Source organism: Heteronotia binoei, chromosome 19 (assembly GCF_032191835.1).
Source record: "Heteronotia binoei isolate CCM8104 ecotype False Entrance Well chromosome 19, APGP_CSIRO_Hbin_v1, whole genome shotgun sequence".
NCBI classification, from domain to species: Eukaryota; Metazoa; Chordata; class Lepidosauria; order Squamata; family Gekkonidae; genus Heteronotia; species Heteronotia binoei.
Window position 1 is genome coordinate 19,428,081 of NC_083241.1, and position 12,723 is coordinate 19,440,803.

The window sequence follows — 12,723 nt, forward strand, 5'->3', positions numbered from 1 at the left end:
ATGTCATTCATAATTGTATAGTGCTCCATCATGTGCCCCCACCTCCTCCGTCTGCTTGTCTGTTTGGTGTACTAAAATGTCCCAACTATTCTAAAATTGCATTTACAATGCTAATAGATCTATCCTCTTAAAAAAAAAAACTTTTATGCTAGTGGCCATCTTACTGTTCAAGAGCAATTAATTCAGTTGCAGAGTTGTCAGCTCTGGATTAGAAAATACTTGGGGATTTTAGAGTTGGAGCCTGAGGGGGTGGGGCTTGAGAAGGGACGGGGCTTCAGTGGGGTATAATAGTGCTATAGTGCTCACTTTTCAAAGCTGCCATTTTCTCCAGGGTAACCGATTTGTCCCCTGGAAATCAGTAGTAATAGTGGGAGATCTCCAGCCCCCCTATTCCATTGATTAACCCATAGATTGTATGAAGAATTTCTTCCTTGTGTAATCACCTTACCAGTTTCAGCGGAAGACCCAGAATTCTGGTTAATTTCTTTCGTGTAGTAGTTTATGTTTGCTGAAGACCAGGACCTGGCCTTCTAGAAGCAGAGAGATCCCATGTGCAGGAGAGCAGAGCTCCTTCTTCATTAACTTGTGCCAAAGTGTGGCTTTTTTATTTTCATTTGATTTGATTTGTATCCCGCCCTCCCCACCGAAGCAGGCTCAGGGCGGCTGACAACATAAAACCTCACAGAATTAAAACAATACATATTATAAAATAGTACATTCTATAAAATTATATATTTAGAGATTAAAACAACATATCATTTAGTGCTCAGATCTAGATATTATCTTGTTATATTTCACAGTGTGACGGTATTCCATCTATGATGTAGGCTCCGTATCAATTAAAGGCCAGCTGGAAGAGGATAGTTTTGCAGGCCCTGTGGAACTGACCAAGATTCCACAAGGCCCGCATATCCTCTGGGAGTTGGTTCCACCAGTGGGGGGCAGCGATCGAAAAGGCCCTTTCCCTGGTGACCTTCAGTTTGGCCTCCTTCGACCCGGGGATTACCAGTAGATTTTGTGAACTGGATCGAAGCACCCTCTGGGCAGTATATGGGAAGAGACGGCCCCTAAGGTAGGCAGGTCCTCGGCCATATAGGGCTTTAAAAGTAATAACCAGCACCTTGTAACGAATCTGGTACACTATTGGCAGCCAGTGCAGTTCCCGCAGCCCCAGCTGTATGTGCTCCCACTTAGGGAGCCACAATAACAGCCTGGCCATCGTGTTCTGCACCAGCTGCAGTTTCCGGGTTTGGCACAGGGACAGTCCCATGTAGAGGGTGTTACAGTAATCCAACCTTGAGGTGACCATTGCATGAATCACTGTTGCCAGGTCATCATGCTCCAGGAAGGGGGCCAACTGCCTCACCCACCTAAGATGAAAAAAGGTTGATTTAGCAGTGGCTGCTATCTGGGCCTCCATTGTTAATGCAGGCTCCAGCAGCACCCCCAAGCTTGTGCGCCATTTTCAGTGGTGCACCGTCAATTGCTGGGAGGGGGATTTCCCTACCCAGACCGCCCTGACTCAGGCAAAGGACCTCTGTCTTCGCCGGATTAAGCTTCAATCTACTCAGCCTGAGCCATCCCACCAAGCCTGCAACGCCAAATCCAGATTTTCTGGGACACAGTCAGGCCAGCTGTCCATCAGCAGATAGAGCTGGGTGTCAGCATAGGTGACAACCCAATCCATACCTCTGGGCAAGGGGGCGCATGTAGATGTTAAACAACATTGGGGAGAGCACCACCCCCTGTGGCACCCCACAGTTAAGCGGGTGCCTCCGGGACAGTTCTCCCCCTTTTCAGTCCTGAAGGCTGCTGCAACTAGGCAAAGTTTCTCTTTTAGACAATGATTCAAGATGTTGGAATCTTGACCTCCTTTATGTTTGGTTGTTCCAGCAAAAGGGTGGCAGTGGATGTCCTCCAGAGGTACCAGGGGCGAATGAACGGACTGACTGATCCATCTCCAGTTGTCTCAGTCAGAATGTTTTTGTTTTTTGGAATGTGACAGGAAACTGGATGCAGATGGGGAGAGTTTTGTTTAGCATTCTCAGTTTATCTTTCCATTGGCTAAAATATAAGAAAATAAAAATGTCCAATATGGCTCTGTCAGTCAAAGAATTTCCGGAGTTTTGAAACTGGAAAATATTTAAAGTGGAAAAGGGATCCATATCGGCTCTTCTTTATTCGACGGAATGTGATTTTCCTTTCAGAGAGTTTGCAGCATGGTGAGGATTGGTTGGTTGATTTTAAAATAACTTCATTTAGACACAGTTCACTCCAGCTATTATATGTATTGTGGCAGCAGATTTTTTTAGACCCAGGATGACAACTACTAGCCTATTAACAATATGTTCTTTTAGATTTTCTATCTCAGATTCAAAAATGCCCTAAAAGCTCAGCTGTGTTTTGTGGTTGGGGTTGAATAAACAATATAGGAAGAAACAGATTCACACAAATGCCTTACGTATATGAACTGTGGGTAACCTACCGTAATTCTTTTGTGAAGAAGCATCAGTTATGCCCCTCCCCTCCCCCTAAATCACTGAAGGATTAGCTCAGTGGTAATATTGTAGTTAGGGATGCTGGCCTCTAGGAATTACACCTCATCTCCAGACTAAATAGATCAGTTCCCTTGGAGAAATTGGATGCTTTGGAGAGTGGACTCTGAGGCATTGTAGAAAAAGAAGATATTGGATTTATACCCTGCCATACACTCTGAATCTCAGAGTGGCTTACAATCTTTACCTCCCCACCACCACCACCAACAGCCACCCTGTGAGGTAGGTGGGGCTGAGAGAGCTCTCCCAGAAGCTGCCCTTGTAAGGACAACTCTGAGATAGCTATGGCTGACCTAATGCCATTCCAGCAGCTGCAAGTAGAGGGGTGGGGAATCAAACCCGGTTCTCCAAGAGCCCGCACATTTAACCACTACACCAAACTGTACTCTCTTCAGGTCCCTGTCTTCTCAAAGATCCACCCCCAAATCCCCAGGTGTTTTATCAAACTGAATCTGGCTACCCTAACTGCAAATATGCCAATAGTAGAGTTGCCAAGTCTGTGTTGGAAAATATCTGAAGTTGGGAGTGGATCCGAGAAACGGTGGGGTTTGGGGAGGGGAGGGGCATCAGCATGGTACAATGCTGTAGAGTCCACCCTTCCAAGCAGCCATTTTCTCCAGGGGAGCTGATCTCTGTCAGCTGAAGATCAGTTGCAAAAGTGGGAGATCTCCAGACCCTACCTGGAGAGAGACTGGCAACCCAGAAGAGGAAGGGAAGGGGGGATGTACTAGATTGCCTGTCACCTAGCACTGCTAAAATGTTTCTATTCACCCAGGCTAACTAGACTTCATATTTTTAGATGTATTATCTTGGTCTGTTTTACCATTGCTTTGAGGGTTATAATGTTATAGTTTTCATTCTCTGCAAAAATAGTTTTCTTCTCTCTCCACTCCACATTGTTTATTGGATACTGTTTTCATTTTGTTCCTCTGTAATGATGTCATCCAGTTCTTGCATTCCTTATTAGATGTCTTATAATGGACTTTTATTACATTGTTTTTATAGTTCAGTGATTCCCCCTGAGTTTCACACAAGAAAGGCAGATGATAAATTTAAAAACAACAATTGGCATTTTATGCTACTGACTGTTTGTATATGGGATGCTTTCACACACACTGAATAATGCGCTTTCAGTAAAATGGCAAAATCCACTCGCAAATGATTGCTGAAGTGCATTGAAAGAGGATTAAAAGGACATTATTATGCTGCCAGGTTGTTGTTTTTAAATACTTTTTTAACTTTATGCTGGAATGGTTTTATTGCACATCAGTGAGTTTTACTGAATTGGTAAACTGCATGCTTTGAAATTTCTATTTTTATTATTCTTTTTGGAATTTTGTAAGCTGCTTCAGGCAGAGAGGTGGAGTCTAAATAACCACATCAATCAAATTAGTTCCCCATGGTGTGTGGGGGCTTTGGGAAGGCCAAGTCTCAGTCAGTGCTCTGCCAGACCTCAAAGGACACAGGCCCGTTGGGTTCAGACCAGGCACTTCTCAGGAAAGGCTGAGATTTGATTTCTAGGATAGCCTAGGAAGGCCTTTATGTCTTGCCCAGCTTGCACAAAGTTGTTTGCAAAATTTCATTTTGCCTCATGACATCCCTCCCTTTCCCCTTGTGGTGACAGGATGATGGGGTTCCTTTTAGCCTCTATAGTGGGGCTGTGGTTGAGTTGCAGAGTATCTCCTTGACATGCAGAAGGTCCCAGGTTCAATCCCTGGCGTCTCACATTAAAAGGATGAGGCGATGACAGATGATGTCAGACCTCTACCTGACATCTTGGACAGCCACTGTCAGTCAGAGTAGACCAGACCGACCAGACTGGAACAAGGGCCTGACTTGGTGTAAGGCAGCTTCATGTGTCCAGTGGCGTTAACTATTTCTTTTCTGTGTCCTGACAGCAATGGCCTCATCCTGTCCTGACCAGGACCCACAACTGAAACTCTGGACCCCTGGACATGATGAAGAGAATTTCGTAAATATCAGCCATGGCCAAGAGCTCCTGTTAGCTTCCTCTGCAACTGTCCATTCCATCCACATCACAAACGGAGGTAACCCAAGGAGCTGGGAGCAAGTGATGCCTTCTGAGATAAGAAGAGGAGCAGCAACGTAGTGGAAGGGCACAAGCTTAGGGTTGCCAAGTCTAACAAAGAAAATACCTGGGGACTTTGGGGGTGGGGCCAGGAAACTCTCCCATTCTCTGAAATAAATAAATAAAAATACAGCAATACAGTTCCCCTGAATATAGTCTTCATTTCCTCACTCCCAGCAGCTGGCTGCAGTTCTACTTCCACACTCTCTCACACATACACACATTCACTCACACACAAAGAAGCCAAAATAAACACAGTTTGGAAGCACACACTTTGTGGTCTCACTGGGGCAATTTACTCACCATGGGTTGAATGCTGTATACTTATCCAAGTTCTTCACAGGGAAACCAGAGGTTCTCTATATTTTACTTTGCAAACGACTTCTGAAAGGATTGTAGAACAAACAGAGGGAGTGGGCTGCTTCCCTTCCCTTTCTCACAACTGCCATGTTGTTCTGCGGGCTCACCTCGCCCCCATTGAACCTGGCTCCAGAGATTTAAAGGCACACATTTCAAAATGCAAGTCCTTCCCAAAAGTCTTGTAAGCCTTCTGAGGTGGAAAGGCACATGGTGGCTGTGGAGGTGGGGCTTCCCTCCACTGGTCGGTAGACAGGGGGTGGGAAGGAACCTGCAAAACAAAGGGATCCCCTGCTGGGACCTGGGGATTGGCAAGCTTATGCAGGCTTCACATTCAATTCCTGCCACCTCCTGATGCAAAAGTCTTGGGCAGCCCTTCTGGGAAGGCCCTTTGTCTGACACCTCAAGAGCTGCTACCAGTCAGAGTAGAAAACACTGAACAAATGGATCACTACTCTACCTCGATAAAAAAGTAGTCAAGTAGAATGGACCATGGTAGAGCATCTGCATGGCATGCTGAAGGTCCCTGATTCAGTCCCCTGCATCTCCATTCAGAAGGATCAGGTGTTGGGAAAGACCTCTCTCTGCCTGAGACCAGAGAGAGAGATGCCAGCAGTCAGAGTTAGGGTAGCCAACCTCCAGGCAGGGCCTGGGAATTACAACTGGTCTTCAGAGTACAAAAGATCAATTTCCCTGGAGAAAATGGCTGCTTCAGAGAGAGGGGACATGCCAAAACAGGGACAGAACTGAACACCCTGGGAACCTCACCTTTCACTTTTGAAGCTAGGTGTGAAAATGTATAACTATTACCTGATGAAAGTGAGCCAAGGAGCTGGGTAGGATTTCCAGTAAATGACTGTGGATTTAAGTGAATTGTTTGTTCCTTGCTCCCCTCCTTGCAAGTAGCAGGATAAACAATGGAATCAAATATATACAAATTTACTTGCTTTCTATGTGCTGTTGAATTCATCTTTTCTTAGTGCAGAAATCTGATGACCTATGCACACCATGCTCTCTAAGTGCAATCCTAAATTGAGCTATACACTTCAGTGTCTTCCTGCTTAGCATTGTGCTGTCAATGTATGTGATTTCAGACATATTGTTCAAAATGAAAATTGGATTCTCAGCATGTTCCTATCTGTCCTTGGAAGCAGCTCTCGCACACCTGTGTAAGAAACATTAAACAGGAGTCCAGTAGCACTTTGAAGACTAACAAGATTTATTCCAGTGTAAACTGTTGTGAGTCAGAGCTCACTTCCTCAGGTGCATCCCTTTCATGACTCAGAACAGCTTTTGCTGGGAAAGTTTGGTTTTGCCTTTAAAGTGCCACTGGACGAATTCTGGTGCAACAAACAAACCTGGCTGCCCCTGTATGTAGTCAAGCTATAGCCTTAGGAAATATGCAGAACTTTGCTTTTCTTTCAAAAAATATTTTAAAAGAAATGGGCTGAGATTTTGGTTTTGGTTTTTTTTAATGAGAAAGGAGATGGGATTTTATGTATTAAAAAAAAAAGCATTCTAGGGCACATTTTGCCCTTGTGAGAAAAGCACTGTTGGAAAACACAGAGCCAAGTTGATGAAAAAGATGCCCCTTGATTTTGATGCAGTGGTAGAGTTTTTAGACCAAGCAAACAAATAAAGATCCTCTGGTTTTTCCCTGTTAGGGAAGCTGATCATTAAAGACAACACAGGCCCCATTGTTTTGCGCACTCGACACATTCAGATTGAGAATGGTGGGGAGATGCATGTTGGGAGCGAGAGCTGTCCTTTCCGGAGTAACCTGACAATCATCTTGTATGGACGGTATGTAATTAAACAGACTTCCTCCTATAATTTTAAAGATTAGCCCTGTGGAGCCTGCAGAATTTTTAAAAATACATCAGCCCAGGGCTGCTTAAAGTGCACTCTGCTCTTCTCTATCTTGCGAGCCAATCAAATGACCAGAGTTAATTTTCACTCCACAGGGCTGATGACAGTGTCCAGCCAGACAGTTACTTTGGCCAGAAATATATTGGGGTTGGCAGTGGCGGCACTCTTGAGGTTCACGGTGAAAAGAAGCTCTCCTGGACGTTTCTCAACAAGACCATGAATCCTGGTGGCTTGCAGGAAGGCGGCTATTACTTTGAGCGAAGCTGGGGCCATCGTGGCATCATCGTCCACGTGATTGACCCAAAGATGGGATCGGTTATCCATTCTGATAGGCGAGTTGGCATAAGCACATTTGACTTAGTGAGGTCTCTTCTCACACCATGCAATTCCTGTGTGTCAGCTGGTAGGAATGCTACTTCTGGAGTGCTGTGTGGGCTGATCCCCTGTCTGTGTGACTGATGGCATGGATGTGCCACAGCTCTATCTCCAGAGGCAGTAAGATTCAAGGGCCTTTGCTTTGGTGTCTCCCTGTCCCAAGAATTCTGACTCACCTGCCCTGATTCATAAACTGGCTTTCAGAATTCTGAAGATTTCCCTCAAAGTCCTTTAGAATTTGAGTGGGGCTGATAAAAACCAAGCTTAACAGACTTAAATACTTTTGTGATAGATTTTTAAACTCTTTATAAATGATCCTTGCCATAAACCATTTTGAAGGCCTAATGCTGGCTTTGGGCCAACTGAAACGATCCACCCAACACGTGCCAGGTCATCACAGGGACGAAGCTGGACTCCCAGTGAGGTGTACATCAGAGGAACTCACCTTGAAAAGGACTTGTTAGCTCCATGTGGAGCGAAGCAGCTCCCTTTCTGCTGTCAGAAGTGGGGAGGGGGGCAACAGGAAGTTTCTTCTCCTCCTTTGCAGCCCTGAGCCAACGAACCCTTTTAAATATGAGATCCCCTGATGTACATCGGACTGCACATCCAGTTGCACACTGGCTGTGACCCAGCTTGCATCAGACATCTTGTAGAGCTACACTCTTAGTTTGGGATAGGGGTGCAAATAAACAGCTACATTTGTGTAAATCCCTGTGTGGAGTTTCAGTTGTTAGAAGATGATGAAATAGAATGTTGCATGGCAAAGAGTGGGGAAAAAACCTGGGCGCTGCAGTGGTTCTGAAGGTTGCACTCCTGTCTCCTCCTGGGCACAGGATTTCTCCATGGGCTGCTGAAGAAAACTGTCCCCATCCTCCTTGCCCCTTCATGAGCAGTGGCACCTATGAAGTGGAGAGCCAGGTTCCAATCTCCACTCTGCCGTGGAGACTCACTGGGTGACCCTGGGCCAGTCACACACCCTCAGCCTCACTTGTGAGTCGTGTGGTGGTTGTGAGAACAAAGTGGAGGAGGGGACAACGTTGTGAACAGTTTAGGGTACTCACTGGGAAGAACAGCAGGTATAACTGTCCTGGATAAATGAATGGATGCCCTGCATGTTCTGCTGCTGCTAAACAGCCCCTCCTCCTCCCTTTAGGTTTGACACGTATAAACTCAAGGGCGAGAGCCTCCGCCTTGTCCGGTACTTGAATGCAGTTAACGATGGCATGATCTTGTCGGTTGCGGTGAACGACGAAGGATCCCGAAGCCTGGATGATTCAGCTCGGAAAGCGATGACCAAGCTGGGCAGCAAGCATTTCCTCCACCTTGGTTTTAGGTAGGAGCCCGCTGGGCCAGGGCTACCACACAGAAGCGATATTGTATTCTTCCTGTGCCTCAGTAATTCCACTCACCCCACAGCACACAGGCCGTCTGCACTGCAAAGTTTTCCTTCACGCTCCATGGAGTTTTCAGCGGCTCATTAGATAATTTTAAGAGGAAGACAAGAACTGTTTTATTGTGAGTCTTGAGCGTCAGCACCGGAGGCCAAAATGGAGCTTGAACTGGCAGCCGGAAGGATATCGGGTGGGGATTTTTCTTGAGTGCCACTAGCCGATTCTTGCCAAAGGAGAAAACAGCCCATGCATCAGTGAAAAGGCCTCTTTACCCTGATAGGCCAGAGTGGGTCAGGTGACCCTCCCTGACCCCTATAAACCCCGTCCTGCCTGTTTGCTGATTTTGGCAGCCACGTGGCATGCACAAAGCATTTCCAAGGGCTCACATCTGGGACATTTGCATTAGAAGTTCTTCAGGACTCTGGGGTTTTAACTTGACATTTCTGAATCCCGGACAGACTCCGAAATCTTAGTCACCAGGGAGGACAATTTCAACTCCAGCACATTGCATTGTAGTCCTGTCCCTTGGCCTTTGCCAAGCAGAAAATAGGTTGTGGCTGGTTCCCCTGTCCGTCTGCCCAGATTGCAAGGGGGAAAAAAACCCCTCCTTCCTTGGCCTGTTCTGCCTGGACAGGCACATCTGTCATCCTGCTCTGGCCATTCATGCCCCATAAAGACAAGTCATGGTTGGGGAAATATGTCCGTTCAAACCAGTATTCCTCATTCAATGAGACTGACTGCGAAGATTCAGTCCCCACTCCTGTTCCCTTCCCACCATCAAAGGAAACTTGAAAAAAACAGGGCTTGTTGACTTTTTATTCTGGAAGGGACCCTGAGCTTTAAAGAGGTGGACAACTAGAATGGGGAAGGTGGAAAAGAGATCCTTGGGGATTGCAAGATCTGTTGTTGTATTTGTCCTGTTGGTGACATTTGTAGAAACCATGTCAAAAGAGAGCATTTTGTTTCCTTAGTGCAATGTGTATCTGTGTGGTTTTATGTGGCCATGAACAACGTTTAGATTCCGACCTGAGAACACCAATAGCTCTCTAAAGCAGCAATGAAAACGTATAACTTTCCTGAGGTTTATTAGAACCACAGATCTAATTCATACACCATCAAAATCCAAGAACTTGGCAGACCTTAGACTCATTTTGAGCCCCTTTAAAAGTATTTTGCCAACTAATCAATAAAATGGAATCCCCCTATAAATTCCCAGTACGATGCTTGTGTATAAAATGCTTTCATCATTACAATGTTTTGCCAAATTTGGATTATTTTGAAGGCCAGAGTAGAGAATGCAGCCAAATATTTTTTCAGTTTTTTAGGAGTTTGTTTTACAGAGCTTTGCTTCTGAGTTTTTCATGCTTCTGGTCCTCCAATGGAGTAGTCCTACTAAATTTAATGTGCTTCCTGCCAAGTTTGTACTTTTAAAACCTTATGTCAGAGAGGTATTTACAAGATTGGTTAGCTTCAGTTAAACTGGTATCCAATTTTGAACTGGAAAAGTACATTGGAAATAGAATAGATTTGTCATGATTGGGGAAAAATATAGCTGGAAAGATAGTCTTAGCTTTACATAAGCTGGAGAGTCTCATAATAGTCAGGTTGGAGTACTTTGAATGAACCCTAGTGTAAGAAAGTACAGGAGAGCATGCTTCTTGCAAAATAGTGTACTAATGTGTTATTTTCACATTTTAGACATCCCTGGAGTTTTATTACCGTAAAGGGGACCCCTTCTTCTTCAGTTGAAGACCACATAGAATACCAAGGTAATTCTTAGAAATGGCAGTTTGAAATTAGGAGACCCAACAGTTAATTCCACACAGAGTGACACCTTTCTATGTCCACTGAATTCCATGAGCTTCAAAGCGTGTAACACTGCTTAGGATTGTACTGTAAGGCTATGATCCTAAATCCATGAATTTTACTTGAAATTGTCTTCTACTGTCGTACCCACTGGTCTGTCAAGTTCAGTCCTTCCTAATCTGACTGGCAGCAGCTCTCCTGGACTTCAAGGCAGAGGTCTTTCACATCGCCTTCTACCTGATGCTTTTCAACTAGAGGCCAGAAATTGAACCTGGGACCTTCTGCAGGCCGAGTCAGTGGCATGTCAGTGGCATGTCCTTCTGAGTACACATTTAGGACTGTGCTGGATAAATGTAATCCTGTACCCATTTCCTTGGTGTTCTCTCTCTCTCTCTCTCTCCCCCTCCCCCTCCCTCTCCTTCCCCCTCTCCCTAACCTGCACTCTTAGCTTAGGATAAAATAGGAAGGGAGAACTGCAAACTCCTTGGAGAAAAGCCAGGATAAAAAGTGTGGGTTGAGTCATCTTGTGTGGGGAGGGGTTAGGGTAAATTAGGCTTGCCAATCCCCAGGTCCCAGCGGGGGTTCTTCCACTTTCTCAGGCTCCTTCCCACCCCCAGTCAGCTGGCCGGTGGGGGGAAGCCCCGCCCTCACAGCCACCATGTGACTTTCCACCTCTGGAGTCTTCAGTCTCCGATTGCAAGGCTTCCTCTTGGGATGGTGTGTCTGGGTTACTTTGAAAAAGTTGGCAGCAACTTGTGAGTAGAGATGCCAATTCCTTGCTTCAGAGTCGCCAGAAACAGGGGGGAGGGGGGGAAATGTCTGCTGAGCACTTCATTATTCCCTATGTGGAGATCGATTCTCATAGGGTATAATGGAGGTTTCAGGGGCTCTGGGGGAGCTGTTTTTTGAGGTAAATGCACCAAATTTTCAGTATAGTATCTAGTGCCTCTCCCCAAAGTACCCCCCAAGTTTCAAAATGATCGGACCAGGGGGTCCAATTCTATGAACCCCAAAAGAAGGTGCCCCTATCCTTCATTATTTCCTATGGAAGGAAGGCATTTTAAAAGGTGTGCTGTCCCTTTAAATGTGATGGCCAGAACTCCCTTGGAGTTCAATTATGCTTGTCACACCCTTGCTCCTGGCTCCACCCCCAATGTCTCCTGGCTCCACCCCCAAAGTCCTCGGAAACTTCTTGAATTGGACTTGGCAACCCTAGGGTAAATGTATTTTAAAGAACTAGTTGAAATATTATAATGGCAATCTTTTTTAGGGGGGGGGGGGGGGACAGAGAATACTAGAGGTTTTATTAAAGTGTCTTTGTACTCACTGTTTCCCTACAGACTTATATTGCAACAGGGGGAGCAGGGAAGCAGCCAGTGCCAGACTCTAAAGCTATACTGGTTTCCAACAAAGCAAGCAGCATGTATCCCCCTATATTACTCTCTCACACACACATACACGCATGCAATCCTAAGCAGGGTGACACCCTTTTAAGGCCACCTGAAGTGTCACTGTTTAGGATGGCACTGTCAGTCTTCTACACTTAGACTTCCAAACTGTTTTTCTCCAACTGCCACCAGAAGTAAGTAGAAGGTTTTGGATTGCCCCATTTTGAATTGTAGGGAAATAATTCCCCATCCCTTCAAAATTCCTGGAGAAAACACACGTGGAATCTCTGCAGAAACAACCATTGTTTCTTATGCCAGAAGTGGGTCTTGCCTTGCCAAATGCTCTGGTCAGCTCTGGGGACTTGCAGAAAGACATTCAAATGTTCACTACAATAAGGGGAAGGGTGAACCCCCTGGTTTTCCTTCTGTCCTGCTGCTATTAGTAGTCTTTCCCAGCTGGGAGTAAGCATCCCATAATGAACATGGGGAATCATGCCAAGATCTAGCACTTGTGTTTGAAATTTTGCAGATACTTACAAAACCTGCCCTAAACCCCCAAGAAAGACAAAAAGGTCAAATTCTTGACAGCCTCCTTCAATTACTGTTTGAAAGACCTTTCGCTCTTTTGCAGGATTCAAAGGGTCAGCTGTAGCCAAAGTATTTAAACTATTTCAGGCTGAGAATGGAGAGCATTTTAATGTGTCTTCGACCAGTGAGTGGGTTCAAGGTGAGACTTTTTAAAAAATGCTTCTTTGCCAAGAAGAGTGTGAGTGTGTGTGTGTAGGCAGCTCAATACAGTATTAAATCTTTTTCTCTCCTTTGCTGATTAGAGGACAGTAAAGAATTACTTAACTGCAACAATCCCACAGAGTGATGATCAGTTTCCACAAGAT

At 45.3% G+C, this 12,723-nt stretch overlaps 1 protein-coding gene across 1 annotated transcript in view; it reads left to right on the plus strand.

The window, feature by feature from the left end:
- The window catches only part of CEMIP (cell migration inducing hyaluronidase 1), a 160,692-nt gene that overhangs the window by 68,769 nt on the left and 79,200 nt on the right, over nucleotides 1-12,723 (plus strand). Inside the window, exons 5-10 of the mRNA XM_060259820.1 lie at nucleotides 4,454-4,603; nucleotides 6,666-6,804; nucleotides 6,966-7,202; nucleotides 8,399-8,578; nucleotides 10,335-10,405; nucleotides 12,462-12,557. Of these exons, the coding sequence (XP_060115803.1) occupies nucleotides 4,454-4,603; nucleotides 6,666-6,804; nucleotides 6,966-7,202; nucleotides 8,399-8,578; nucleotides 10,335-10,405; nucleotides 12,462-12,557 (873 nt within the window). The remainder of the gene's footprint in view (nucleotides 1-4,453; nucleotides 4,604-6,665; nucleotides 6,805-6,965; nucleotides 7,203-8,398; nucleotides 8,579-10,334; nucleotides 10,406-12,461; nucleotides 12,558-12,723) is intronic.